This window comes from Asterias rubens, chromosome 17 (assembly GCF_902459465.1).
Source record: "Asterias rubens chromosome 17, eAstRub1.3, whole genome shotgun sequence".
In the NCBI taxonomy this organism is placed as follows: Eukaryota; Metazoa; Echinodermata; class Asteroidea; order Forcipulatida; family Asteriidae; genus Asterias; species Asterias rubens.
The window spans coordinates 6076678-6103192 of record NC_047078.1 but is presented as its reverse complement, the minus strand read 5'-3'; the positions used below and the strand labels follow the sequence as shown (position 1 = coordinate 6103192).

Sequence of the window (26515 nt, the reverse complement as noted above, 5' to 3'; positions counted from 1 at the left end):
AGCCTTCACAGTTGGTATATCTCAACATACGCATAAAATAACACACCTGTGAAAATTTGAGCTCAATCGGTCATCGAACTTGCGAGATAATGAAAGAAAAAAACACCCTTGTCACACAAAGTTGTGTGCATTTAGATGGTTGATTTTGAGACCTCAAGTTCTAAATCTGAGGTCTCAATATCAAAATCGTGGAAAATTACTTCTTTCTCCAAAACTATGGCACTTCAGAGGGAGCCGTTTCTCACAATGTTTTATACTATCAACCTCTCCCCATTACTCGTCACCAAGAAAGGTTTTATGCTAATAATTATTTTGAGTAATTACCAATAGTGTCCACTGCCTTTAATGATGGTCTGCACGAGCTTCACCTTTGTTTTAGAAGAAATCAATTTACCCAACACCACTCCAAACAATTGTTTTGTATAAATCACACACGCGGAAGGTTTGTAGTAAAAATATATATCTTGTATCAAAAAAACTGGCACTTAAATATTACATGCGTGTGTTGGATTTCTGAGAAAAGGGTTACACCTCTCTTATTCTAATTTTGTTGTCGTCACCGAGCTCAAGTCTTGTAGAAGGCGCTCTCCGTCCACTTTGCGGATTACTGGCTGTGGATCCTGATCGGCCTGAGAGTGGGGTTCCACCATGGGGACTGATTTACGGGGTCAGGTTAAGGTCAAATACTAACAGGGTTTGAACAGAAAGAGCAGTTAGCTTGTCATTTCTCCGGTACCCCAACTTCTTCACAAATCCATATTACATATTAAATACAGATAATAGTGGCTTGTTATATTGACCCCTTGCACGCGCGTCACACGCAGCGACTGATGCCACGCTCACCATGTTGGTGGGCAGTTAGGTTTACGTGTATTAACGTCGCGTCTCCTAAAATGCACACTGCATAACGCACAGCGTAGAGTTATATATATAAACGCCCAGTGAAATTGCCCACCAGTATGGCGCATTCAAGATTTTTCTGATGATGATGTCAGGTGAAATGGGTCAATAGCGCTCGTATCCGTCATTCAGTGATGCTCAAGGCATTGTGGAGCTATGTTTAAATAATAATTAATAATAATTTTTTGTTTTATATAGCGCCTAATAACTAACACTTAATTCTCTAAGCGCTTTACATTAGTGCCCTGGTCATAGGGCCAATAACATCCCTTTTTAATGTTTCTCAGCTCCCTTGGGAGTATACAACCTGGGCAACAGTTTATATCGCTCCAAAGGCTTTTTCATTCACAATATCAACCTCTACCCTCGCAGGTACCCATTTATTCCCCTGGGTGAAGAGAAGCAATTATAGTAAAGTATCTTGCTCAAGGACACAAGTGTCACGACCGGGATTCGAACCCACACTCCAGTGAAAACGCACTAGAACTTGAATTCGATGCTCTTAACCACTCGGCCGTGACACTCTAGTATAAGACCTTTGCATACATGAAGCACCATGTAATGGTCAAGGTGTTGTGGCGCAACACGCTGCCAATCAGACCGGGAAACACCTGCGCGAACCCCTGCCCTGTTCACTGGGTTCTTTTACGGGACATATGGCTTTACATCCCATCCGAAAGGACGCAGCAATAATAAATAAGTGTCTTGCTTTTAGGGGACTCGAACCCACACTCGGCTGAACCGAAACACCAAGAGATGGAGTTCAGTGCTATTATACATGTTGTTTTGTATGTATTACAGGTACTTTGGATTTGACTACGAATCTCCATGTGAAATGAATGCGAGGTCAAAGGTGCATTTGGCAGTAGGATCCTGACATGGGCTCAGGCGTAATTTGAGAGCCTCGAAGTGTGCGATGTCAGATGTTCAGGCTAGCGGTCTCCCTATTTTGTCAATATCTTTATCAAACGGGGGTTTGATATCTTTATTAAACAGTATAATATTCCTATAAAGGATACAGATTGCCAATGTCTTCTCTGCGGAAGTCTTTCATCCAGTCGTTCATCTGTTGTAGTTTGGACTCCGTCGAGGAAGCGAAGGAAGTCTCTTCCGGAGCCGTTGGATGCCTAGGCGAAGGAGAAGATTGAGACGACTGGCGGTAGGATCGAAGCTGGTCTCTTGCCGATACGTAACCACCGAAGGTTGACTTGCCGATGGTTGCGCTAGGAACGCCTGGATGTGGAGCTGAGGATGCAGACGGGCCGCGACCTGTTGAGGTCAATGTGTCAAAAATTTGTTTTAAAGCGAAACCCTTGTTATGAAGTGTGAGGCCTTTGTCTGGTTCTATGTGTTTACAATGGTAATAGACACTACTGGCAATTCCTTAAAAAGGTGCAAGACTATTTCGCACCTCCAGCCTCATTAGACCTTTGTAATGTTGATAAAAGAACCATGCTGGTTGGCATGAATGGCCGAAGGTTGGCAATACATTCAATCATGTTAAGAGTTGTGTCCAAGCCCAACCGCAAACGTTTAACATGTTTAAATAAAAGAAAATACATCACACAAGGGACCACGGCTTTCTGTTCCATCCAAAGGATGCAGCAATAATAGTCACGACCGAAACCACACTCAGATGAACAGAACTACTAGAGCTTGAGTCTGGTGCTCTCAGCCGCTCAGCCATTACAAATTATTTTGCTTTGAGAAAAATACAGCTTTTGTTTATCAGGCGACTTAAAAAAGTCTGAATTCAGATAAAAGGGTCATCCCTGGTCTATGTGACTTACCTCCAAAATATGTCTTCCATTTTCGCTCCAGAGCTTGCTCTGCCGTTTCTCTTGGCGCCGTCGTCCTCAACGAAGAAACGTCAAATCTCACATTTGGCAAAACTCTATTTCCACCTCCGCTAGATTGCCAAGATGGCGGGTAGCTCACAGCAGATGGTGTTCGGTCGAAGCCTCCTCTAACAGGCCCAGTGTAGCTGGTGTAGACTGGTGCCGGATTACTGTCATGTGTAAAGGCATGGTTCGAAGGTCTGGGATGAGACCATCCATCACTGTGCGGCAAGGAAGAGACGTTACGAGCTGGCTGAGCGGGAACCGTTGACCTAGATGCGTTATGGGACGGTACCCCGTTAGGGTCATGCAGTCGGTACTCCGGTGATATATGGGTTGTGTGATGGGTACCTGTGTGGGTCTGAGCACCAGTGGCCGTACCAGGATTATTAGTCTGGCCCTCAGCACTGGTTGGTACCCCGGGTCGATTCAGTAATCCCATGACGTGAGAGAGCTGTTGGTTTATAACACTCAGTGATGACATCACAGTGTCATCGGCTGCAGGTATCCTGCTACTTTTAAGAACTGTGTCGGTGCTCGGAGCAAGGTTGAGGTTAGAGGTCACAGGTGGTTGCTGTTGCTGGTGAAGCAACTGCTGCAGTTGAGCGAGAACAGCAGTCGCTGGATCATCAAGAGCTGCAGCTGTTCAATACACAAAAGTAAACAAAAAACATACATTTAAAGGCAGTGGACATTGGTTATTACTCAAAATAATCATTAGTATAAAACCTTTCTTCGTAATGAGTAATGGGGAGAGGTTGGTTTTATAAAAAATTGTGAGAAAGAAGTAATTTTCCACGAATTTGATTTCGAGACCTCACATTTAGAATTTGAGGGTGTTTTTTTTTCTTTCAATATTATCTCGCAACTTCGGTGACCGATTGAGCTCAAATTTTCACCGGTTCATTATTTTATGCATATGTTGAGATACAGCAAGTGAGATGACTGGTCTTTGACAATTATCAATAGTGTCCAGTGTCTTTAAAGCAATCGCACAACATCGGTAAGCAGTATTGTCCAAAGGCCCACACTTCGTGTATCACAACTTTAATATATAAAATAACAAACCTGTGAAAATTTAGGCTCAATCTGTCATCGGAGTCGGGAGAAAATAACAGGAAAACCCACCCTTGTTTCCGCACGTTTCACCGTGTCACCGTGTCATGACATGTGTTTAAAATAAATCTGTTATTCTCGATATCGAGAATTGATAATAGCTTTAATGTTTTTTTAAAAAGTAAAAGCATTTCATGGAATAATATTTCAAGGGAAGTCTTTCACCATTACCTTCTGTAAACCCTGTAAATTATTTGTAAAACTGTGAACTTTTAATTTTGTTCTGTTCAGAAAGTGTCCAATGGCTTTAATAGATACTAAATTTGTATCGGACATAAAGGATACTATAGGGTTTTACCAATGTTTATGGGAATGCTATTAAAACCGGTTTATATGGTTTGTTTATCGTTTTTGAATTGAAACTGAAAAATATGGCCCTGGCCGGGTATCGAACCAGGGTCACCTAGAGCACAAGCCAACCCCCACACCCCCCCCCCCCCTCTGTATGAACTATAATCATCAGAAAAATAAACTACCTGGAGTAGAAATGGATTCCTCTACGTCACTCAGACTGGGATCGCTGGAGCTAGACGCATCACTCAGAGTCAAAGCTGACATCTTCAGGTCAGGAAACTCATTCTCACTCGCTGATGTCTGATGTAAAAACAAAATACAACTATATAGGATTTGAGGCATTGCATGGTGAGGTATCGATGTACATGTATATTTGGTTTGCGGTAACACCATGTGTGTATCTACTTGCCAGGTAGAGTTGTTCTTAGGGAACTGTCTTGCTTTATTCTACTGCCGTGGAGTAGATAATCGGAGGTTCGGGAGACTTCTCAGTTCTGAAAAGAACTGTCCTGCTTTTTAACTATTACCAGGGCGGATGGTATAGAAATTAGACTGGACTACTACTTTAGCTTATAGGATCGTAATTAACTACTGCCGCGGAGTCAGTTCTGAAATTGGTCTCGCAAAAATACAATTGTTAAGTGCATCATCAAACGTTACGTGAAATTCCCAGTAACCAAAATCGCTGATTTCTACTCGTTGGTTTCACTGTGACTCTCATCAACTTTTACCAGTACAGAAGTTGTAAAATACACTTCCCCCAAGGCCAGTGATCCTGACCCACAAGCCTACTTGTTGGTTTCAAATAACAAATGCTGAAGAACACACAGAGACAGGCCTACTGTTGCATAGTTTGGTTTTTTTTCTTCTCCAATTATTTTTGGTTGATTTTTATGATTCAAAGTTTCCTTCACATATTATATACAAGAACCTGTTAAATGTTGTTGATATTTGTGTCAGCAAAACTCACAGGCAGTGGCACCCTAATCTACATGATTACGCCTCTTGAAAAAACATGTTGAAAACTGCTCATTCCAAAACTGGTGAGTTTCGACCCGAGTTTTGTCATAGGCAAACTGGGGTTTGCTTTTAACTTAATGGATGATTCACTTTAGACATAGACTTTGATTTTAGACTTTGTGATTTACCCCATCCATAATGGAGGTTTCCATCTTCTTCATCTTGCTGGCTTTCTCTCGGATGAGTCTACGACCCGTTGACATGTTGACCATAGCTTTGTCCAACTCCAATGCCTCCTGTTGTAATATGAAGAGTGTCAATAAATAAATAAACAATCAAATAAATAACCCACTTTAAACTTCCATTCATAAATACCCCAGACAGTTTCTCTACTCCTATTGGTGGAGAGCGCGTCACGTGGGGGTGTTTAAACGGTTGATAATGACCAGTGTTTATAACCGGCTGGCTTCCGCGTGTCAGTCGCGCAAGATTATCACGCGGAACGCAATTCATAGCTATTAGTAACAGGTCATGTAAAAACTCGTCGCTACCCTTTTATTCCCTTATAAATCATCTTTTAGTAATTTACATTTCATTGCATCATCTGTGTGAATCGCACCCTTTCTAAATCCAATCTCTGTTCTTCAATAAACCATAGTTAGCCATCTGATTTGTTTACCAGAGAGGTAGTCGTATTTTTGGTTTAGCGGTAACACCATACGTGTATATCTACTTGCAGGATAAATTATGTTATTTTGAGAACTTGTCTTGCTATATATTCTACTGCCGCGGACAGTGTTGTAGCCACGGTGGGCGGTGCTGGGCAGGCCTGACCAGGACTCACAATTTTTGCCCAGCACTCTGAGCAAAATACAATGTGCCGCCCAGCACAGATTTCAAATATTGTCCTCTTTGCATTGATCTGAGACACACTAATGATAAGAGAATCAAATGTCACAGAGAAAGAACAGTCAAAAGGTGATTCTATTTATTGCATGGCCCCATAACATGAACAGTTTGGGAACCTGGCCCCACTTCAGCAATAACGGCCCCATAATTAAACATGAATAATTTTGTTGATCTCCTTGCCCTCGGTAGACTTCCAACAAAATTTGATTTATTGCCCACCACTAAAATTGGTCTAGCTACAACCCTGGCCGCGGAGTAGATATTACTAAATTTGGGAGATTAGTCTACTACCACGGAGTAGGTTTTTGGAATTCGTGAGACCTCTCAGTTCTGAAAAGATCTGTCCTGCTTATCTGCTACCTTGACAGAGGGTAGAAAATTGGCCAGGACTACTTTGGCTTAGTGGGTTAAGAGGACTTCTTGTTACCAACTTCACTGCCACTGAGTGAAATCTTACTCGTCTCAACGTTCCGACTAGCTTGCTCTAGTCATCATCAGGAGACTCTCCGTATTTCTTACCCTTTCCAATCCCAGTCTAGCATCTTCCAAGACAGAGGCACTAGCAGGAGACAATCCCTGCATCTGTTGGTTTCTTAGATCTCTCCTCCATTCCAACCTAGCGTCATTCAGGACACGTTGTCTTTGCTTCAGGTTGTGTCGTTGCCGGTGAAGGAACTCACTGGCTCTCCGGATTGCTCCGTTCTCTTCAAACAGTCTGGCTTGCATGTCACTACGGAGGAAGAAGTTTGAGTTAAGAGGCGATGTACAAATTCTTCAGAATGTAGGAGTTGCTGGTGATGTTGAACGTTTAGCAGAGCAGCAATTGTTTTCTTAAGGGAAAAGTAAAAATCTATATCTTTGGGAATTCGTCTTTGTTCCTTGTAACAATCTTTGGACATATTGGATTTGAGGCATTGCACGGTGAGGCCATGCTTATATTATAAATTATTTGCTGGGTAGAATATGTTCTTTGGAGAACTTGTCTTGCTATATATTTTACTACAGCAGTAGATTATTGGGGAGACTTCTCTTTCAGAAATCTCCTGCTCATTAACCTGGCGCTTTGTAAATCCCAGGGGTCTTCTCGGCATTAACTTCACTGCCACAGAGTGAATTCTTAAATTGGTCTCAACGTTTCGACTAGCTTGTTCTGCTCTGGTCATCAAGAGACTAAAGAGTTCAGGAGATAAAAACCAAAAATTAATATTCTTTATCCCGATGCAAATTTAACATCTATTAGATGATGGCTTGTTTCTAGGGGTTTAGAGGTCGGGAACTCTTACATGTGGTGCATTCGCTGTCGTATCTCCACCTCTGTGAAGTCATCAGTCTCGTCAGAGTCAGTAGCGTATTGATGCCAAGCCTGGCGTCTAGGCTTACGACTTCTATGTTCATGCTACGAAAAAAGGAATCAAATAAAGAAAAATTACCAAATTATGACACAAAATGTACATTTCCCATAATAGCCAGTGTAGAATCTTGCCTGCCAGAGAGGCCATGGAATGTACAGGGTCACTCTTTTCGTGAAACAAGTGTAATGTAGTCTGTAGGGTGCTATTTCTGACAAGCATGAACACGGGATATAATAAGTGTGGCTTCTTATATAGCGTCTAACACCGGTACTCAGTGGAGCTCAAGGCGCTCGTACATTAACACCCCTGGTCACTGGGTCATTTATTTTATCTCCCTGGGGAGTATATAGCACCGCTGCTTACTCGCTGACAGTTAGTTTTGCGCATGTGCGAAATTGTTGACAAGCGCCCTCTTGTGTCGAAACCGTAAACAAAACAAAGCCTTTCAATCGTTGAAAACGATTCGGGGTCATCGCGGTCTTCAACCAATTAAAAGCCTTGATGGAAAACTAAACATGAATATGCTCAGAAGTTAGTTGCGATGGTGGGATTTTGAGTCAAATGGATCCTTCAAAACCTACATAATGTTAATTTTCTTGATGAGAAATAGACCTCACACGTAAGCAATATATAACAACTAATGTATTGCACTCAAATTGAGAAAGCAAACCCTTTGAAAACAATTCCCTGTTTATTTTTATAACACATGACAACGCTCTGGTGAAGCATTTTTATCAAGAGTATTGCACACAAGCAATGGGCAATTGTCGCTTTGTGTGATGTGTGCATTGTAATAAGTTGTATGCGTTTGTTTAGTTTGTATGTGAAACATGTGGGCACTGTGGAAGCGAAATAGTCGGACGCATCAGAAAAACATTGGGGGGAATCCCACTGATTTTGATTAATCCAGAGGGTTTGCTGCTATATAAACGGAATAATTTGAAAGAATTATAACTTTCCTCTACAACAAACAGGGAAACAATATCAGGGAAATTCAATTTTACTCACAAACGCAAACAAAACTCACCGTTGACGTCTGATATGGTCTCAGTTTTAAGTCATAGAAACATGCACAGCACAAAACAGCGACGGGGTCACTGCTATGAATAATTCATCTCATGTTGAACTTTCTGAAAATCTTGCGCATGTGCAAAACTATTTGGCACTCGATGTAGAGCTCTGAACAGTGGTGATAGCCTGTGCTGCCAAGTGTGTAGTGCACTACACTATCAATAAAATGAACCATCTCTACCCTCGCAGGTACCCATTTATACCACTGGGTGAAGAGAAGCAATTATAGTAAAGTGTCTTGCTCAAGGACACAACTGGGATTCGAACCCACACCCCGATGACTAAACCACCAGAACATGAGTTCAATGATCTCCAGTTGTATCTCTTTGGAACTTATTAATTAAATTTGAAAGGACAAACCTACCAGTCCATTAGAGTCTCTGTCACTACCGAGACGACTGGGACGTGAACTCTTGTCGCTCTCTCTTCTTCCTCTAGAGGGCCTATCAGACGTCTGTCTCCGCCTCGGAGCTAGATAGTCATCATCTGATCCTGCATAAAAAAAACATAGAAATGGAATAAAGACCACAAGAACACAGGTTTACAAGAACCCAGAACATCATGGGGTGCGTTCGTTTAGCTTCCCTGGGTCTCTACCCCGTGGTGCGCACTCGGGTGAGCCCCTGACAAGAGCTAAACGAACGACCACTCACCGCTCTCGTAGTGACGTCGTTTACCTGGGGCCAGCCCCCAAGTGACCCACTCCACAAGCAGGGCACTGGGGGCTGACCTGGGTGAGCCCCTGGATTGACGTCAAAAGCTATTCGAACGCACCGGGGCAGACCGGGGATGACCCAGGGAAGCTAAACGAACGCACCCATGGATAAGTAGGGGTTAGCACTGGTGTTTCTGGTACACAGCTAGATTGGTCCTCTGTTTTTATCCGAAGGATAAAGACACGCACTAGTCTTCCAGGCTCAATGATTTCATTTGAAAAAATGATTTTATCGGATAAAATGATTTCATTAGATAAAATGATTTCATTGGGTAAAATGATTTCATTGGATAAAATGATTTCAATGGACAAATGTGCAGTGATGTATAAGCTTTCCATATATGTGTCATATCTATTATTAACCTACAGTGATTACTAAGTTCATTTCCAAGGCATTCTTTGTTAAACTATGACATGAGAACTATAGAATGATAATAATATTGTCCGTACCATCAAATGAGTAGTCTTCTCTTTCAGCCGGAGTTCGATTCAGATCTCTCGGGTGAATCATCTGACGTAACTACAAAAAAAATATAAGCAAATTTGTTGTTATTAAAGGAACACGTTGCCTTGGATCAGTCGAGTTGGTCTTTTAAAAGCGTTTTTAATAAAATGCATATGGGTAGAAAGATGTTGTAAAAATAGAATACAATGATCCACACAAACATGCCTCGAAATTGCACGATTTCCTTTTACCTCGTCGACTCACACAGTCGGCCATTTATGGGAGTCAGACTTTTGACTCCCATAAATGGCCGACCGTGTTAGTTCACACAGTAAAAGGAAAACCGCACAATTTCGAGGCAAAGTTGTGTGGATCATTGTATTCTACTTTTAAAATATCTTTCCAACCATAGGCATTTTATTAAAAAAGCGGTTACAAACGCTTTATATAGACCAACTCGTCCGATCCAAGGCAACGTGTTCCTTTAAATCAATACAAATTTAGTTTGAAGGGTTCTTAGCATTTGCCGGGCATTTTTTTTCAGTAAAACAAGTCAACAGTTTCTTTTAGATACAAGACTTAGAAAAGTAATCTTCTGCACGCGGTTAATCTTTTCAGTAAAAGGTATGGGTCTTATAATACACAAGTAGCACTGCACATATCTTGCAAGGAAATACTGATTGTTAAAGCGCCTTGAGTGTCACTGAGGAACAGATTTGCGCGCAATAAAGAAGCCACTACATGTATTATAATTATTAACCAATTTATGTATATTTTTTGACAAATTTGCCTAAGGCTTTGTCCAATACTGCTGGTTGCTTTGGCAAGGAAGGATCTTGTCTCTTACGCTACCAACCTCTTTAGAAGGAGACGGTGTGGGTTGTGATAACTCATCTAGATTCATCAGCTCAGCACTGGGTGTCTTGGGATCCTTCAGTGTCTTAGATGATCTAGCATCTCTAGGATTACCATTAAGGAATGGTTCATCATCCTCATCCTCATTGATACGAAGAGGAACTCTGTCAATCCAATCAAATTATGATAATAAGAAGGCTTTTTATTGAAACCGTAGAAAGTGTTTAGCTGTACATGTATAGCTGCCAAACGATGGACATGACAACAAAAAGTTATGTTTTGATACTCCGTAAGAGTAGGCCCCCCTATCACATAAAATGAAAAACCGGAAACACACAAAAAACAGACATCTTTAAAAACATCATGCTCTATAGCAATTTGGACCCACGATATGTAAAATTTCACGAGCACTACCGCATGTATGAACATGTATGCAATGACGATGGTTATACAACGCCCTCTATCAGCAATGAGTTGCAATTTTGTAATAGCCTGACCTGTACCAGCAGGATACTATACGCTGTATCCACGGTTTACACAGTGTTATGTTTTACCGACTCACGAACTATGCAAAGACCACAACGTCCTCATGAATATTTATATTATTGTCAAAAGCCAATCACCGTGCATTCACTTTGCTTGGTACCCCCTTTGTGTACATTATCATGGAGCATGGTACATATATGCATCATGTACAGAGTTTGTATTTGTGCGCTGTATGATGATGATGTGTAACCAGGTTACCAGCCTGGTATATTTTTTCTTTTTTTGTGGCGCTTCTACACATACGGGAGTTGATAAAGCTTTTGTAAGCCTCCTTGAATTGAATATGACCTTTACCTTACAATTCCGTACAATGGTCCACACATAAAAATCCCTCAATCACTGTGCCCCGGATTATCTCTCCTCTCTTCTTTCACTCCAGACATCCTCGTACTCTCTTCGCTCTTCTACTGGTAAATCCTTTTCAGTTCACAAAACCCATAAACTTGCAGGTGACAAGGCATTTTCTATTGCTGTTACCCAACTATGGAATTCTTTACCTACCCTAACCAGACACCAGCCTTCAGACGTGCTCTAAAAACCCACCTTTTTCCCTCTTCTTAGCTGGTCCCCTTTGTCTGCCTTTTCCCCCTTCTTTCTCAACGCCTTGTATCCTTTGGCAATTTGGCGCTTTATAAATACTGTTATTATTATAATTATTATTATTATTATTATTACCTTGATATCTTATTCTCCTGCTTCAATCTCTGCACCGTCGTCAGTAGATCATTCTTCTCTTTCTCAAGTTTCTTGACCCTTGACCTCTCCTCCTGGATGGACTCCATTAACTCTTGTCTTTCGTCTTGAATCCTCTTGATGGCGTCTGAGTCCATCATCCCGGCCTGGCTAGCTAGCATATCCTAGAAACATCAAAGGAAGAACTTTTTTTCACCAATATACTTGACGATAGTCTTCAAGCTGTGTAGCTCATCGCCACAAAGCACCTAATGGCAAGACTCCCACCATATTATAGAGCTAATAAAAGTTTTCACTCCATCGCTGAATCTTCGATCCACATCTTTTTCTGCAACTTGGCCACGCATCTGGAATTCTCTACCTCTTATAAGTCTTTGTACCAAATCTTTTCTAAAAACTTATCTTATTTCACAGGTTTTCAAGGACTAGTTTTGTTGTGTCTATTCTTCTTTCGTCTTTTTCTTTAGGTTCTACTGTGCCTTGAACAGCAGGGTGGATATGTGCGCATTACAAGTCTATATTACTTTCATTATTTTTAATGGGTAGGGTAGATGGCCTTAGCTTTTGATCCAAACTGGACCTTCTGCATAGGCAAGGGCACTTTTATTATAACTGATGTAATGAACTTTATGATCTAATAACAGGCCTCAAACTACGCGATCAAAAGGGCACAGCAATAATTGCTGTACTTTTGAAATGTAAGTGCATAGCGAGTAAGCCCACAGGGTGAAAGCTTGCAACTGCAAAGAAAGCCCCAATCTGCAATCTGGTTTAATCTTCAGGTTGAATTTCATCATAATGATTTTTAATTTTTTTTTGGGGGGGGAGGGTTTGAAAAAAAATAGATTTCCAGTTAAAAACAGAGAAATCACATCCCTGTAATGCAAAATTATCATCTATTATACTGTTACAAAACATGGAAAGGGAGAAATTAAACATTTACATGTTGTTCACGGCCAATCTTCTCCTTTTCTGCCTCCAGTTTCTCCCGTCTCTTCATCATCTTTCCTTCTTCCTTCTCCAAGTCTTTCTTCATCTTCTCTAACTCCTTCTTCCTCTGCTCCAATCCCTCGCTCGTCTCCCTGAGGGCACTCTCCTGGTCCTCGTGCGCTGCGTGAAGGTCCTCTTTGCGATCGTTGAATTCCCGGCGGACGTCTTTTATCTCCTGTTCAAGATCTCTGGCGAGTTGTTTCTTCTCTGCTTCGTGTTTGGATTGAAGGGAAGACCTTTCTGACTTCACCTGCGAGACCAGATAATTGATTGATTTAGAAACAATAGTTATACACTGTAATAAAAATACACCACTCTTATGTAGTGCATATTACCAAAGAGAAGGGGTTCGCCCCAGTATTCCTTGTCTGAACAGTAGCATACTGCACCACAGCAACATGGAAAACATAACATGGTGCTATGTAAAGGGATAGGTCTCATATTTCAAAAACTTAGCTCTACATACCTTGGAGTACAAAATACTGAGCGTTTTGATACACCCCTAAGGGTGTGATGAAGCGCTATTGACCCATTTCACCAGACGTCATCATCAGAAAAATCTTGAATGCGCCATCCTGGTGGGCAATTTCAGTGTGCGTTTTCATATATAACTCTTTGCAGAGTATACTGTGCGTTATGCAGTGAAGTGGGCATTTAAGGCGACGCGTCGTTCATACACGTAAACCTAACTGCCCACCAACATGGTGAGCGTGGCATCAGTCGCCGCGTGTGATGCGCGTGCAAGGGGTCAATATAAGAACTCAGTGTTGTCATTAATATTTCAGTTTCGCCTCCTCTGTTTTATATCTCCAGTCCTTACCTGATCTTCCATCTCCTGTTTCATTTTCTTCATGTTGCTCTCGTGTTCCTTCTTCATCTTTTCCATCTCCTTCTTCTGTTCTTCCTTGAGTTCTTTCTTCCTCTCGTTCAGAACCTTCTCCATCTGGGATTCAATTGAAAGGTACAACGTTAACAAGAATATTGTTTCTTCTTCGAATTTGCAAAAAGACATTGGGCCTATCTTCACAAAGCTGCCAAGCAGAAGAAAATTGCAGCAAAAACGAAGATGGCCACTTTTTACCAATTTTAGTTGGTAACCAATTTCCTACTAAGCAATATTATTCTCTGCTTAGCAGTGTGCTTACAAGCTTGATGGCATTGGGAGTCATTAAGAAACTTACACAGGTAAATGATTTCATCGGATAAAAGTGCTATGATGTAAGCTTTCCATAATACGTGTTCACGAACCCTCAAAGTGTAACATCAGACGTTCAGGTTATAAGACACTTACCTCTCCTTCCATGTCTTGAACGACGGAATGTTTCTCTCGAGCTAATCTCATCTTATCTTCATCTCTCCGTTTCTCCTCGGCCTGAGCGTCTTGCAGTCTGGCTTTCAGATCATCCATCTCCTGAAAAGATCAAGTGATTGGTTGTTTCCGGTTTAGTAATGTGACTTCATATCTAAAATTTTAATCATACTCGGTGTACAAGTAATTCACAAAAAAATGTCTCTATTGGTGGCCTTTGTGTAGTGATAAAGGTGAAAGGTGAAATGATGAAGGTGAAAGTCTTTCTCGAAGATTACTTTTAGAAACTGCAACACAAAGCTCCATGTGTGTTTGTGTGGAGAAAGGGGGGGGGGCATTGAGTTACACCCTTAGCTTTACCCATAAACAGACATTCTACTCTCAATGCCAGGCCTTGAACTACACTCTTGGGAGGCAACGGCAATTTTTCTTCTGGTAAGGGACACGCTATGAGGAAAATGCAAATTTGTATTGGAATTTTGCCAAGGGCACCACAGCAAAAGCGCAGGGCACCACAGCAAAAGTGCAGGGCACCACGGCATATAAGCTGTGGTGCCAAGGGTTATTTCAAGGCCTGCATAACTCATGGACAAGGGCCCAACTTCATAGAGCTGCTAAGCACAAAAATTTGCTTAGCATGAAATTTATTCCTTGATAAAAACAGGATTACCAACCAAATTTCCATTTGTTGCATATTGCTTGTTACTGGTATTCAGCTGTTGTTGGCTCATCCAGAAAATCATGTGGAAATTTGGTTGGTAATCCTGTTTTTATCGAGGTAGAAATTTCATGCTAAGCAAATTTTGGTGCTTAGCAGCTCTATGAACTTGGCCCCAGTACAGTTGGAATGCACAGCTTTGTGTTGCAGACACTGTGCTGACATTCCTCTATTCTGTACAAATCCTATTCTTCATCACTGAAATAACACTGTGTGGACATGTGTAAGTCCGCAATGTGACTCAAGTGTAATGGACCTCTTTTGATTTCAGGTCGGCACTTCAGATGTAGCGTTAGAACACGCACACACACCTCAAGGCCTAATCTTACCCGGTCATGTTTCTGTTTCATGTCTTTGGTTTTCAGGTCCACACTTCAGATGTAGCCTTAGAACACGCACACCCACACACACCTCAAGGCCTAATCTTACCCGGTCATGTTTCTGTTTCATGTCTTTGGTTCTCTTCTCTTTCTCAGCGTCGTGCATTTTCTGAATCTCAGCCAGGGAGGTTTTCTCCTCTGCATCCAGTTTCTGCTTAAGCTCCTCAAGGGCCTGTAATAAAACAACATTCAAAGAAAATCTGATGAGGGGCACAGGAAACTCAACTTTAATTTGGTGTTGCCGTTCTTTGGTCCCTCCTATGAAAGTTTGTGCAAACAAACTTGAGAATCAATGACAATACAGTGAGCTCTCAATGATACGAGCTCGGAAGGTTCAAAACCCCAATTTTATAAAAGGCTTTTCACTGGTGAAGAACTGTTTCATTAAAATACAGGAATGGTCGTAACACAAACACAGATAATATGAGGTAATGTTCAGCCCTGTGACAACAAAATGAATTGTTCTTTTTTAGTACACTTTTGTTTTGAGATCTGGAATTATTGACTGTACGTACGTATTAACTTTGTTATGAATAAGAATCAAAGATGCATGCAGTGTTATGAAAAGTACCAATTCATTCAAATTAATTACCTTTTTTTTCGACCCCTTCTTTTTTCAATAAGTGCACTGGGTTCTTGAGCGTACATTACACAAACACATGGGACCAACAGCTTTACGTCCCATCCGAAGGATGCAGCAATAATGATCAAGTGTCTTGCTTAAGGACACAAGTGTGTTCTGACCGGACCTCGAACCCACACTCTGATGATCAGACACACCAGAGCTTGAGTCCGGCGCTCTTATCCTCAAAGCTACGACACGAAAAAAAACAAATGAACATTTATACCTTCTTCTGTTTGTCTTGTAATTCCTGCCGCTCTTTCTCTTCCATCTTGGCAACTTCCTCATGGATTGATTCCATCATCTTCTTCTTCTCTTCCTCGAGTTTCTTCTTTTCATTCTCCTGAAGATCCTTGACTTCGTCTCTCAACGTCTTTAGGGATTTGTCCATGTCCGCTCTGTAAGACAGAAAAGAAAACTCTTCTGATTAAACTATTATTGTAGGAGATTTCAAGTGCCCCCCTCGTCAGTCAACTGTCTAATCCAACTTTTTGATTACCATATTTACAATAAGCCTTTTTGAGATATGGCGGACACAATGCTACAACACTATAAGGTTTGGGTAAATTTGTGTGTATAAACCATAGAGCTATACATATTGACTAGAGCGCTAACATCCCGTTATACACACACTAAGGTTTTGAGGCTGTGTGGGCGCATCCATGTTTATGTACAAACCAATACAAAAGCTTGAAATTTTGTACGGCAATTGTATGGCTATTTGCATGATAGTGCGTTTGTTCTTTTCTATGTGTCATTGAAGCAAAAAATGCAGCAAATGTGAACGCACAATCTGTTGATCAGCGTCACAAACTGCGAGCGTCATGTACGTCGTGTTTAAAAGGCGCGTATATTTTTGTTTAGTACGTCAATCAAGTCACGGTTAAGGTTTTGTCTGCGCCTAGGGTGGCTTCAAAACGCAGAGCAAGTTAGCGCTCTAGTCAGTATATATAGCTCTATGGTATAAACCCAAACCAAACACTACACTCCTATCACGTCCGCCATACCTCAAAAAGGCTTCAAGAGAGTAAAGTTTGGGGGTTGAAAACTTTGAGCACGAGAGAGGACATTGATTTTCTGTGGCCACTTCTTTCTATGGGCACATCCCTCTATCTTGTAGGGAGGATGGCTCTGGCCATGCTCCAAAAACTATCCTGGAGCTCCCTGTGAGTGATGTTTTGATTTTTAACTCTTTGGTTTACGAGAGAAATATCGTCAGTTGAATGAGCCATTGTTAACTTGTAAAGTTAAGATGTATGTGTTTTATGCAGCAAGCCTTGTATTGACCTTTCATTGGATGTGCATTGCATATTGTGTGCTACGGTATTGGATGATTAAAACCAGTACAGGAGATTATTTAAAACTTAAGTCGTCATCATCTGGATTTTGCTTTATGGGTTTTGTCGGTGAATGCTCGTCCTCTTTAAATTGTAACTCATTTTACCCCTGGGTGAAGAGAAGCAATTATAGTACAGCATCTAGCTCAAGACACAAGTGCCACGACCGGGATCCAAACCACACTCCGATATGACTAAACACCATAACTTGTATTTGATGCTCTAAAACACTCGGACATGACACCCTTTGGTATTGACCCCTGACCTGAGTTTGTCTTCTTGCTCTTGTTGTTCGTTTCTGATGGTCTCTTTGATTTTCCTCATGGCGTCTGCTTTTCCTTCCATCATCATGGCTTCTTCGTCTTCAGTTTCTTCCTTCACTCTCTTTCTCAAGGCACTGTAAATAAAAACAAATATCTTCCAATTTCAAAATGTTCTTACAGACATTTGACACCTTTGGTAATTGTCAAAAACCAGTGTCCTCACTTGGTGTATCCCAACATATACATAAAATAACAAACCTGTGAAAATGTGGACTCAATTGGTCATTAAAGTTGCGAGAGAATAATGAAAGAAAAATCACCTTTGTTACACAGATTTGTGTGCTTTCAGATGCTTGAAAAGGCTTTATGCCTAAAAGTCTTTCTCAAATTCAAATATTTGAGAGAGAAACAACCCCTTTCCACAACATTTTAAACTTCAACAGCTCTCCGTTTTTATGCTAATATATATTTTTAACAATTATCAAACGTGTTAAAGACACTGGACACTATTCGTAAATGTCAAAGACCAGTCTTCTCACTTGCTATATCTCATTATATGTATGAAATTACTAACCTGTGAAAATATAAGCTCAATCCATCAACGAAGTTGCGAGATAATTATGAAAGAAAAAACACCCTTGTCACACGAAGTTGTGTGCTTTCAGATGCTTGATTTCGAGACCTCAAATTCTAAATGTGAGGTCTCAAAATCAAATTTTTTGAAAATTACTTCTTTCTCGAAAACTACGTCACTTTAGAGGGAGCCGTTTCTCACAATATTTTATACTACCAACCTCTCCCCATTACTCGTTACCAAGTAAGGTTTTATGCTTATAATTATTTTGAGTAATTACCAATAGTGTCTACTACATGTACCTTTAAGTGTCTTAAACCCCTCAGCCACAACACGCCATAAACAATTGATATTAATCCCAACTCACTTGATATTCTTTTCCTTCTCCTTTATGAGTTTCTCTTCCTCCGCCTCCTCGTCTCCTTCTACCTCCTCTCGGATCTTCCTCATCCTATCCTCTTTATCTTCCAGCATCTCAAGCTTCGCATCCTCAAGTTCCTTCTCGAGTTTCTTCCTCATGTGGTTCAGGGACGTCTCGTGATCTTTACGCAGTTTGGCTTCCAGCTCCTCTTGCTCTTTAAGATGATCCTCTCGTCTGTAAAAAAAACAATATATCAAAAATTTAGATTGATCGAAGAAAAATTGACTAGAGCTTAATGTTAACCTGCATCTTCCGGAAATGTGCCAGTGCTCTACCAACTGATTTCTCTAGCACTGAAGTAGGCGGTCTTCCTACTTAAAGTGACACATTGCCTTGGGTAGGACGAGTTGGTCTATAAAAATCGATTGTTAAAAATGCATATGGTTAGAAAGATGTTGTAAAAGTAGAATACAATGATCTACACAAATATGCCTCGAAAATATGTGGTTTTCCTCTTTACTTTTCGAACTAACACGGTCGGCCATTTAAATTTGACTCCCATAAATGGCCGACCGTGTTAGTCGACAATGTAAAATTAAAACCACGCAATTTCGAGGCATAACGTGTTTTTCTGTTATTTTCCCTCGACTCCGATGACCGATTGAGCCTAAATTTTCACAGGTTTGTTATTTTATATAGAAGTTGTGATACACGAAGTGTGGGCCTTAGACAATACTGTTTACCGAAAGTGTCCAATGGCTTTAAGGGAAGACATTTTTTTATTAGAAAATATTAAGTAACAAACCACACAGGCAACTGGCTGGGTAAAAAAAAAAAGGTTTTTATTTGGGGTTGAAAAATTATCTAAGTATCCTAGTTGTTACGCTAGTTTTTCTCTTCACTTGTTCTGAACATAACTGTTATGTCACTCTTGGGCCTTGATCGGTTCCCGGAGATGTGCCTATTATAAGTCCATACTATTATTACTATTATTGTTATTATTATTAACATTCAAGGAAATGGTCACCAAGAGATTGTCACAAAAGAGTTCTTACTTCTTAGCGAGATTCTTTTCCGTTTCTTGCTTCATCTTGTCCTCTTCCTCCTGCTCCATCCTCTCTCGTTTCTCGGCCAGAGCTTTCATATCGATCTGCGGCTCTTCGTCAGCCTTGGTCGTAATGATCGTAGGCGTTGGTTTGACGACTGGCTCCGTGGTCGGAGTGGCACTCATGACTGGCTTCTTCATGGTATTTGGGTTGGATTTGACAGTCGAGGTTGTCGCTGTAGAAGGTTCATCTGGCTGCTTGGCGTCCTCTTTTTTGATACTCTGGTCTTTTTTGTTGCTCTTCAAAAACTTTGAGGCAAAACACAAATTTGTTGGGAGAGTAATTCAATTTTTTTTTTTTTTAAGACAGAATTGACGAGTCCGATCCGTGAGTAATATGCTAATGTTTGCCAAGGTTCTCCCAATGCGCCAGCTAGGGTATCAGGCCAATACACAAAAATTGTGGCCCATACAGAAACAAATAATTATTTACTAGAGCGGGATTTTTTACTAGAGCAGGATTAGAACCAACTGCCTGTGGTTTAAAGATGCTATGTCAGATTTTTGGCCCAAAAATTTTGATTTAAAATTCAATTGGTATTTTGATGGGGGTTGAGAAAGTTACAAGCTTTCATTTGAGCCATTGCTCGAAAAAGTCCGCCAATTATTAGTAGCAGTGAAATAAAGTGCTAAAAATTAGTTTTTGTCGGTATCCCGACAATATATCACGTGACCAACTCTTATGTGTTTTATAAGAAACGTTTTAAATTTTTGTCAGGGTTCATGACCATTAAAAGTAAAAGTCAAACTTGTTTTCGTTAGAGCGGGTGATACTCTTTGAAATACCATTCACTCAAAAAAATCTATTTTTTAATGTTTGGGGCCAAAAATCTGACATAGCATCTTTAACGTACTAACATTCTAAGGGTTGGATAGCTCAATTGGCAGAGCATCAGTAAGTTACACCGGAGGTCATTGGTTCGAATCCCGCTCTAGTCAATTTGTCTTTGTTAAACCCCAAGTTATTATTAATTCAACATACATACTTTGCCCAAACTGTCAACAAATTGGGTCCAGAATGCCCCCCAGTTTTGAAAACTCCTCGGGAGAACAAATAGTTTACAAATCTTTATTTTTGTTTGGGATTCCTTACTCTTGATTTGATTGGCTCGTCAGCTGAGACGGCAGGTGTCAGACTATCTATATCCATCAGCCCAAGTCTCTTGGATAAATTTGCATCGATCCCAAAATCCTGAAACGGAAAAATATATAGATAGATGCTTTGCAATGTACAATTTCACTAGATATGGGTTAGTTTGTGAGACTTCATTTGTTGTAATGGTGCATATTAAAAGGTGAGGGACACAGTGTTAGCCAGAGGCAGAGGAGTGTCTGGGTGTCCTTTTGACACCCTGCTTTATCTGCAATTTTTCATCTGTTTTTTAATTTCCTGCAAATTTTGATACCCTTTTGGTGTGGAGGTGCATCCCATGTCGTAATACATATGTAAAAATAAGTTACGTTTCTCAAGAGTTGTGGTATGACTAAGAATCTTAAATAAATGCCCAGATTAATTAAATAATTTGTTTATTCTGTTCTTACAGCGATCGCTGGGTTCAAGTATGGATTACATTAAACAATGAGAAAGGTAAATCAAAATTTTCAGGAAAATCAGATAAATGAAAATGATGCACTTACCACATCTAGATCATCGTCGTCATCGCTGTCTGACACCTCAACTCCTTTTATATCAACTTCACTTGAATCAGAATCCTGTTAATCAGAGAAGAAAATTATACCCAAAAAAGGGTTAAAATCGCTGCATCAGTGCAACAGGGTTATAACTGCACTTGTATCACTTCAAGTATTTCAAGTGGTATCCTCAGTCAATGATGTCACGACAGAGTTGTCCCCAGGGCCCAATTTCATAGAGCTGCTAAGCACAAAAATTTGCTTAGCATGAAATTTCTTCCTTGAAAAAAAAACAGGATTTACCAACTAAATTTTCATCTGTTGCGTATTGCTTGTTACTGGTATTCAGCTGTTGTTTGCTTATCCTGTAAATCACGTGGAAATTTGGTTGGTAATCCTGTTTTTATCAAGGAAGAAATTTCATTCTAAGCAAATTTGTTGTGCTTAGCAGCTCTATGAAATTGGGCCCACATCTCCATGTCCCTCATCGAGAAGATATTTCTCCAACTGTCACAAACCCAGTGTCCCTTCTTAGTAAATCATTCATTCAAACTGATATTTATTTCCATACTTCATGAAAACAGAGTACAAACAATGTTTTTAAGGAATAACCAATAAACAAAGCTATTTAATCAACAATAAGTCAAGTGATCTCGACCTCTTTGGGCTTGACTTTTTTGGGCTTGACCTTACTTGGGCTTCCTGGGCCCAATTTCATAGAGCTGCTAAGCACACAAATTTGCTTAGCATGAAATTTCTTCCGTGATAAAAAAAAAACAGGATTACCAACCAAACTTCCACATGATTTTCAGGATTTATAAGCAAACAACAGTTGAATACCAGTAACAAGCAAAATGCAACAAATGGAAATTTGGTTGGTAATCCTAGTTTTATCAAGGAAGAAATTTCATGCTAAGCAAGTTTTTGTGCTTAGCAACTCTATGAAATTTGGCCCAGAGGACAAGCTTGCTTACTGGAAGCTAAGGGTGGTGCTAGCAGTGCCTTGCAAACTTTAAAATCACTTGTTAAGGTTTGGGGATGTTTTCGCAAACACTGAATGTTTAGTTTAAAGAACATTCTTTCATATTAACCATCCGTACTCAATAACAACTACAACGTGATTCAATTTACTTAAACATCAGAAATGAACACATGAATCCAAACCCACAAGTAGACAAGCACTGACAGACAAAAAGTCCTTACGTCGTAACCTAGGCCTCCGATGTCTTGAAGATCCAAATCCAAATTCAATCTTGGAGTGCCAGAGTCCTACAATCAAACACAAATATTAATGTAAAACTATTTCATTTTTCTGCCGTCAGATTGAGATCCTGGGGCTCATTGGGATTAACCCGTAAAAATTAACAATGTCTTTAAACCTTTTTCTTTACCAAATTGTTTGAACTTAAACAACCACTGGGGACTGCATTGTTTGACCACTCAAAAGTGAAACACACATTCTTACATTTTCTTACAAGTACATTTTGACAAGCTCCATCATCTCCTTCAAGATTTTGTTGTACAGCAAAATAAGTAATACAAAAGTTCCCCGGGGATTATACAGGCTCAAACTGCCGTGGGGCTCCGAAGGCTTTTTCAAACTTAATATCAACCTCTACCCTAGCAGGTACCCTTTTATGTCCCCGGGTGAAGAGAAGCGTATTATGAGCATCTTGCCCAAGGACACAAGTGTCATGACAAGGATTTGAACCCATACCCAAATGACTTAACGACCAGAGCTTGAGTTCGATGCTCTACACCACTCCACCATCACACCCTACGCTCTTTACAAAACTGAAGAAAACAATTATATTGTTGAAAATATTACCTCATCAGAGAAATCTGGCATCATCTGGATGTTCTCCTCTCTGGTTCCTTTGAGCGAAGACAGACCTAGGCTCTTCTTCTGATTGGCGGAACTTCCCTTCAAGAATCGAGACGAGTCAGAAGTTCCTCCCAAACCGCCAGATTTCTAAATCCACAAAATATAAACAAGAAAAATTACAATCATGGGCCCCTAATATTCTTCACCTGTCATTTATGACCCCAGCCATCGATTTCACCAAACTCTTCCTAACTTAAGATTAGTCTTAGTAGTTAGGGCGAGTCCCACCCCTGCAGTGTAGCTTGAAGACCTTAAGATTAATCCTAACTCGAGATAGGATTAATCCTAGCGTTTCGTGAAATTGGCTGCAGCCTCTCTCAGCCTCGACCTCGTTCTTAAGAAGTTTATTTCTTACCCCTAATGTTGAGCCCAGTGTTGATCCCGCACCCTTCAATGAGCCTAACGGGTTGAGTTGGCCTGTTCCCTTAGTACTTCCTAGAGTGCCCAGGGTTGACCCTAAAGTAGACTCTCCCTTCAAAGGTCCAAGTGACTGCAAATATGAACATCAACATTAAAAAAAAAAAGTTATAACAAACAGTAAATATTATCCAGAGATGAGAGTAGATGTCTGTGAAAATGGCTTGCGGCCCCGGAATTCCCCCCCTTCATTTTAGACCTTCAACATTTCAGACATTTTTTTTTATTTAACTATGAGAGATCGCCTAACATCACAAGGATGGACGGCCACTTCAATTTGAAGACTACACTTAACTGATTTGGGTCGGTCCCACCAGGGGCAGGTTGACAGCTACTCCTTGTGCTGAAATAGGGTTACCCCCCCCCCCCCCATCACAGTCCATAAGGATGAAGGTATAACGCTCAAAGGTAAATTTTGAAATAATCCTGGAAAAAAAAACGCATCCCCTAGTTATCAATACAATTGAGTTTCAACCTACCCCTCCAAGTTTCTTTCCAAGTTCCTTCTTTTCTTTCTCCTTTCCTTTCTTTTCCACTTTCTCTTTCTTCTTCTTCCCATCCTTCTTGCCTCCACCACCACTTCCTCCTCCTCCTCCTCCTCCCCCAGATAATTTCATCTTCTCTCTTTGCTCGTTGACCATCCTCCTGTAGAACTCATCACATGGATGGTCCCAGGTGCTCTCCCCGGAGGTAAAGTTGAAGTAGTAGATGTCTCCACCCGCCCTATCTTGACTGAATTTGTAACAACACAAAGAATAATCAATTTCAATTCAGCTAAAATGTAAATAAAAATGTTAAAGAAAAATCAATGTATTAAATTCAAACCCTCCCCCCCCCCCTTCAAGGTGAGCCACTGCAAGATGAGTCTTGGAGATTTGAGTGAATTTCCACGGAATCCGTTTGTTCTGCTGTTTTCTCAACAAGCAGACACTGTATCCAGCTGATACTTTTGCAGGTGATTTTAACCTTTAAGGGGCCGTAGCGGCCAGACACGGCTTAAACCAAAATACCCCCAAGAGGCTGTAAATTGCCTGCAAGATCGGAGCTACTTCCACCCAAACAAAAAGGCCACATCCTGAATTGTTCAAATGTTTCCCATGTTAACACACATGAAGTACTACAAAAACCAAGAGTATGCTTTAATACAGTTTCAGATTATTTGTTTGCATGGTTGGTTGTATGGTGATGATTTTACAGAAATGAAAAGTTTCTGAACAATTAATTGTATTCTTGATAATTTGGCATATAAATTAGCAATACCTTGACAAAAACCCAAACTATAACCCTACCTTTGGAATACAACATACTAACCATGGTTTCCAGTCGTTGGGTAGAGGGGCACTTATCCCTTCTCTTGCAATCCACATCAAGTCTTCTCTCTCATTCTCAACATCGATGCCAATGACTTGGGCATACTCAATTATCTCTACATGAAAGAATTTAACCAAATAATAATAATAATAATACCCCGTTTTTATATAGTGCTTTTACACCCGGAGGACGTCCCAATGCGCTTCACATTATTACCCCTGGTCACTGGGCCTTAAATCACTCCTTAATTATAAACCATCTCAGAAGTGCTTTAGTGCATTGATCATAAGAGAAGGGATTCACCCCGGTGTTCCTGATTTGATTGGCTGCATATTGCGCCACAGCACCTTGTAAACCATTACATGGTGCTATGTAAAAGGAGTAGGTCTCATAATTCAAACGTAGTCCCACATATCTGCAGGAAAATACTGAATGTTGAAGTGCCTTAGCGTCACTGAGTGGGCGCTATATAAGCAATTATTATAATTATTATTTGTGACCTCATTGCCAGTCCATGTGTATATTGTATGCTGATCATTATTTTTTTTAGAGATTCGAACACTACTCAAGAAGAAGAGAAAGAAGAAAAAGTTGAGGGTCAACTCGATGACGAACCTTCTTCCGTTGCTAAATAATTCTCATCGTAATCCTCTTCAAGTATTATTTGATCTCCCATCATCTTCTTAGCATCAGAATAAACTTGGAGAGATCACTGAAAACAAAACAAAAATCAAGTTTAAAATTGCGGACCAATTGCAGAAAACCTTGCAACTAATTGGGCAAGCTACTCTCAGAAAATTCTGAGAACTATGAGGTTCGTTCGGCTATCATTGAGAGTGGATGAACTTCATATAGTTCTACAGAAGTGCAAGACTCAGGAAAACTCTCAGAACATTTACTTATAAGTGATCAAGTTTGACTTTTTAAAGCCATTTTAATTTCACACTGTATCTCTTGTCCCTGTGCAATGAACATTATTTTTGTTTACCTTTTGAATTACTTCCCCCAGCGCACTTTCACACTGTGTCCCATAGAGTTGCACGTACGTTTCTACCAGGGTTTTTATTTAACATGTTTACATCACATGTATATCCACTTCTTGTGTGAGTTTGCCGAGTTCCCTTGCCCTTGTTGATTGGAAGGAATATCATCTAATTTAAACAAACAAACAAACAAACAAACTACCCAAACCGCCAACCCCAGACGATCGTGGATCTCTGAATCCCTGATGTCGATGATGGACGACTGCAAAAAAAGGCCAAATAATTATGCACTTTTTCTTGCATTGTTTGTTGTGTTGATCTGTGTGTGTATTTAGTCAGTGTAATAAAAAATAATGCTGGTGCATGGGGGGGGTGCATGCACTGCTATCTGGTCGTGTGCATGCTGCATGCACTGTTTATTATAAACAGTGCATGCAGCATAAGATAAACTTGTATATGATGCAGCAGTGTTGAATTTGAATTGACACTGACAGTTCTTGTTGAAAAATGTTGTTTTTCTTATCAAAACATCAACTTATCAAACACAGTCACCCAATTCAAACCAACCATAGCATTGGTTTTTCAAATACCTTTCTTGCCACCACGCTAGATTCTCCAGATCGTTTTCTCACTCAAATAACTTCTTCCAGTCTTCCGCTGATGTTTGTAAACACCTCCATTTTGAATTTAAAAAGCCAAACTCTCGCGTTATCTCTCTTCGATCGTGTGAAGTGACGCGCCGAGGCTATGAATAAAATCATGAATAATTCATAAGCCAACGCACAGAGCGGAAACAAAATCACCAAGTTTATTTTTGAAATAGCGCCCTCTTGTGAAGTGAGTCAAATCAGTCAACAAATCTTCGCGACGAAAGAAAACGACCGGAAGTGCGAGCACATAAACTTTTATAATCATCTGTTAAAATCTATTTTTG

The 26515-nt window shown here is 40.4% G+C and overlaps 1 protein-coding gene across 1 annotated transcript; it reads right to left on the bottom strand.

Moving 5' to 3' along the window:
- Positions 1-277: 277 nt before the first annotated feature.
- Positions 278-26267, bottom strand: LOC117301408 (centrosomal protein of 164 kDa-like). Its single transcript, XM_033785375.1, has 28 exons — positions 26172-26267; positions 25214-25310; positions 24599-24713; positions 23767-24019; positions 23226-23360; positions 22814-22957; positions 22189-22254; positions 20992-21066; positions 20447-20545; positions 19304-19602; positions 18255-18482; positions 17316-17447; positions 15940-16111; positions 15141-15263; positions 13976-14095; positions 13505-13627; positions 12638-12934; positions 11677-11858; positions 10457-10619; positions 9606-9675; positions 8805-8932; positions 7301-7413; positions 6537-6747; positions 5297-5404; positions 4331-4448; positions 2691-3380; positions 1920-2169; positions 278-655 (listed from the first exon to the last, which is right to left on the bottom strand). The coding sequence occupies exons 2-28, from the start codon at positions 25275-25277 to the stop codon at positions 526-528; spliced, it is 4608 nt and encodes a 1535-aa protein (XP_033641266.1). The 5' UTR covers positions 25278-25310; positions 26172-26267; the 3' UTR covers positions 278-525.
- Positions 26268-26515: the final 248 nt, after the last annotated feature.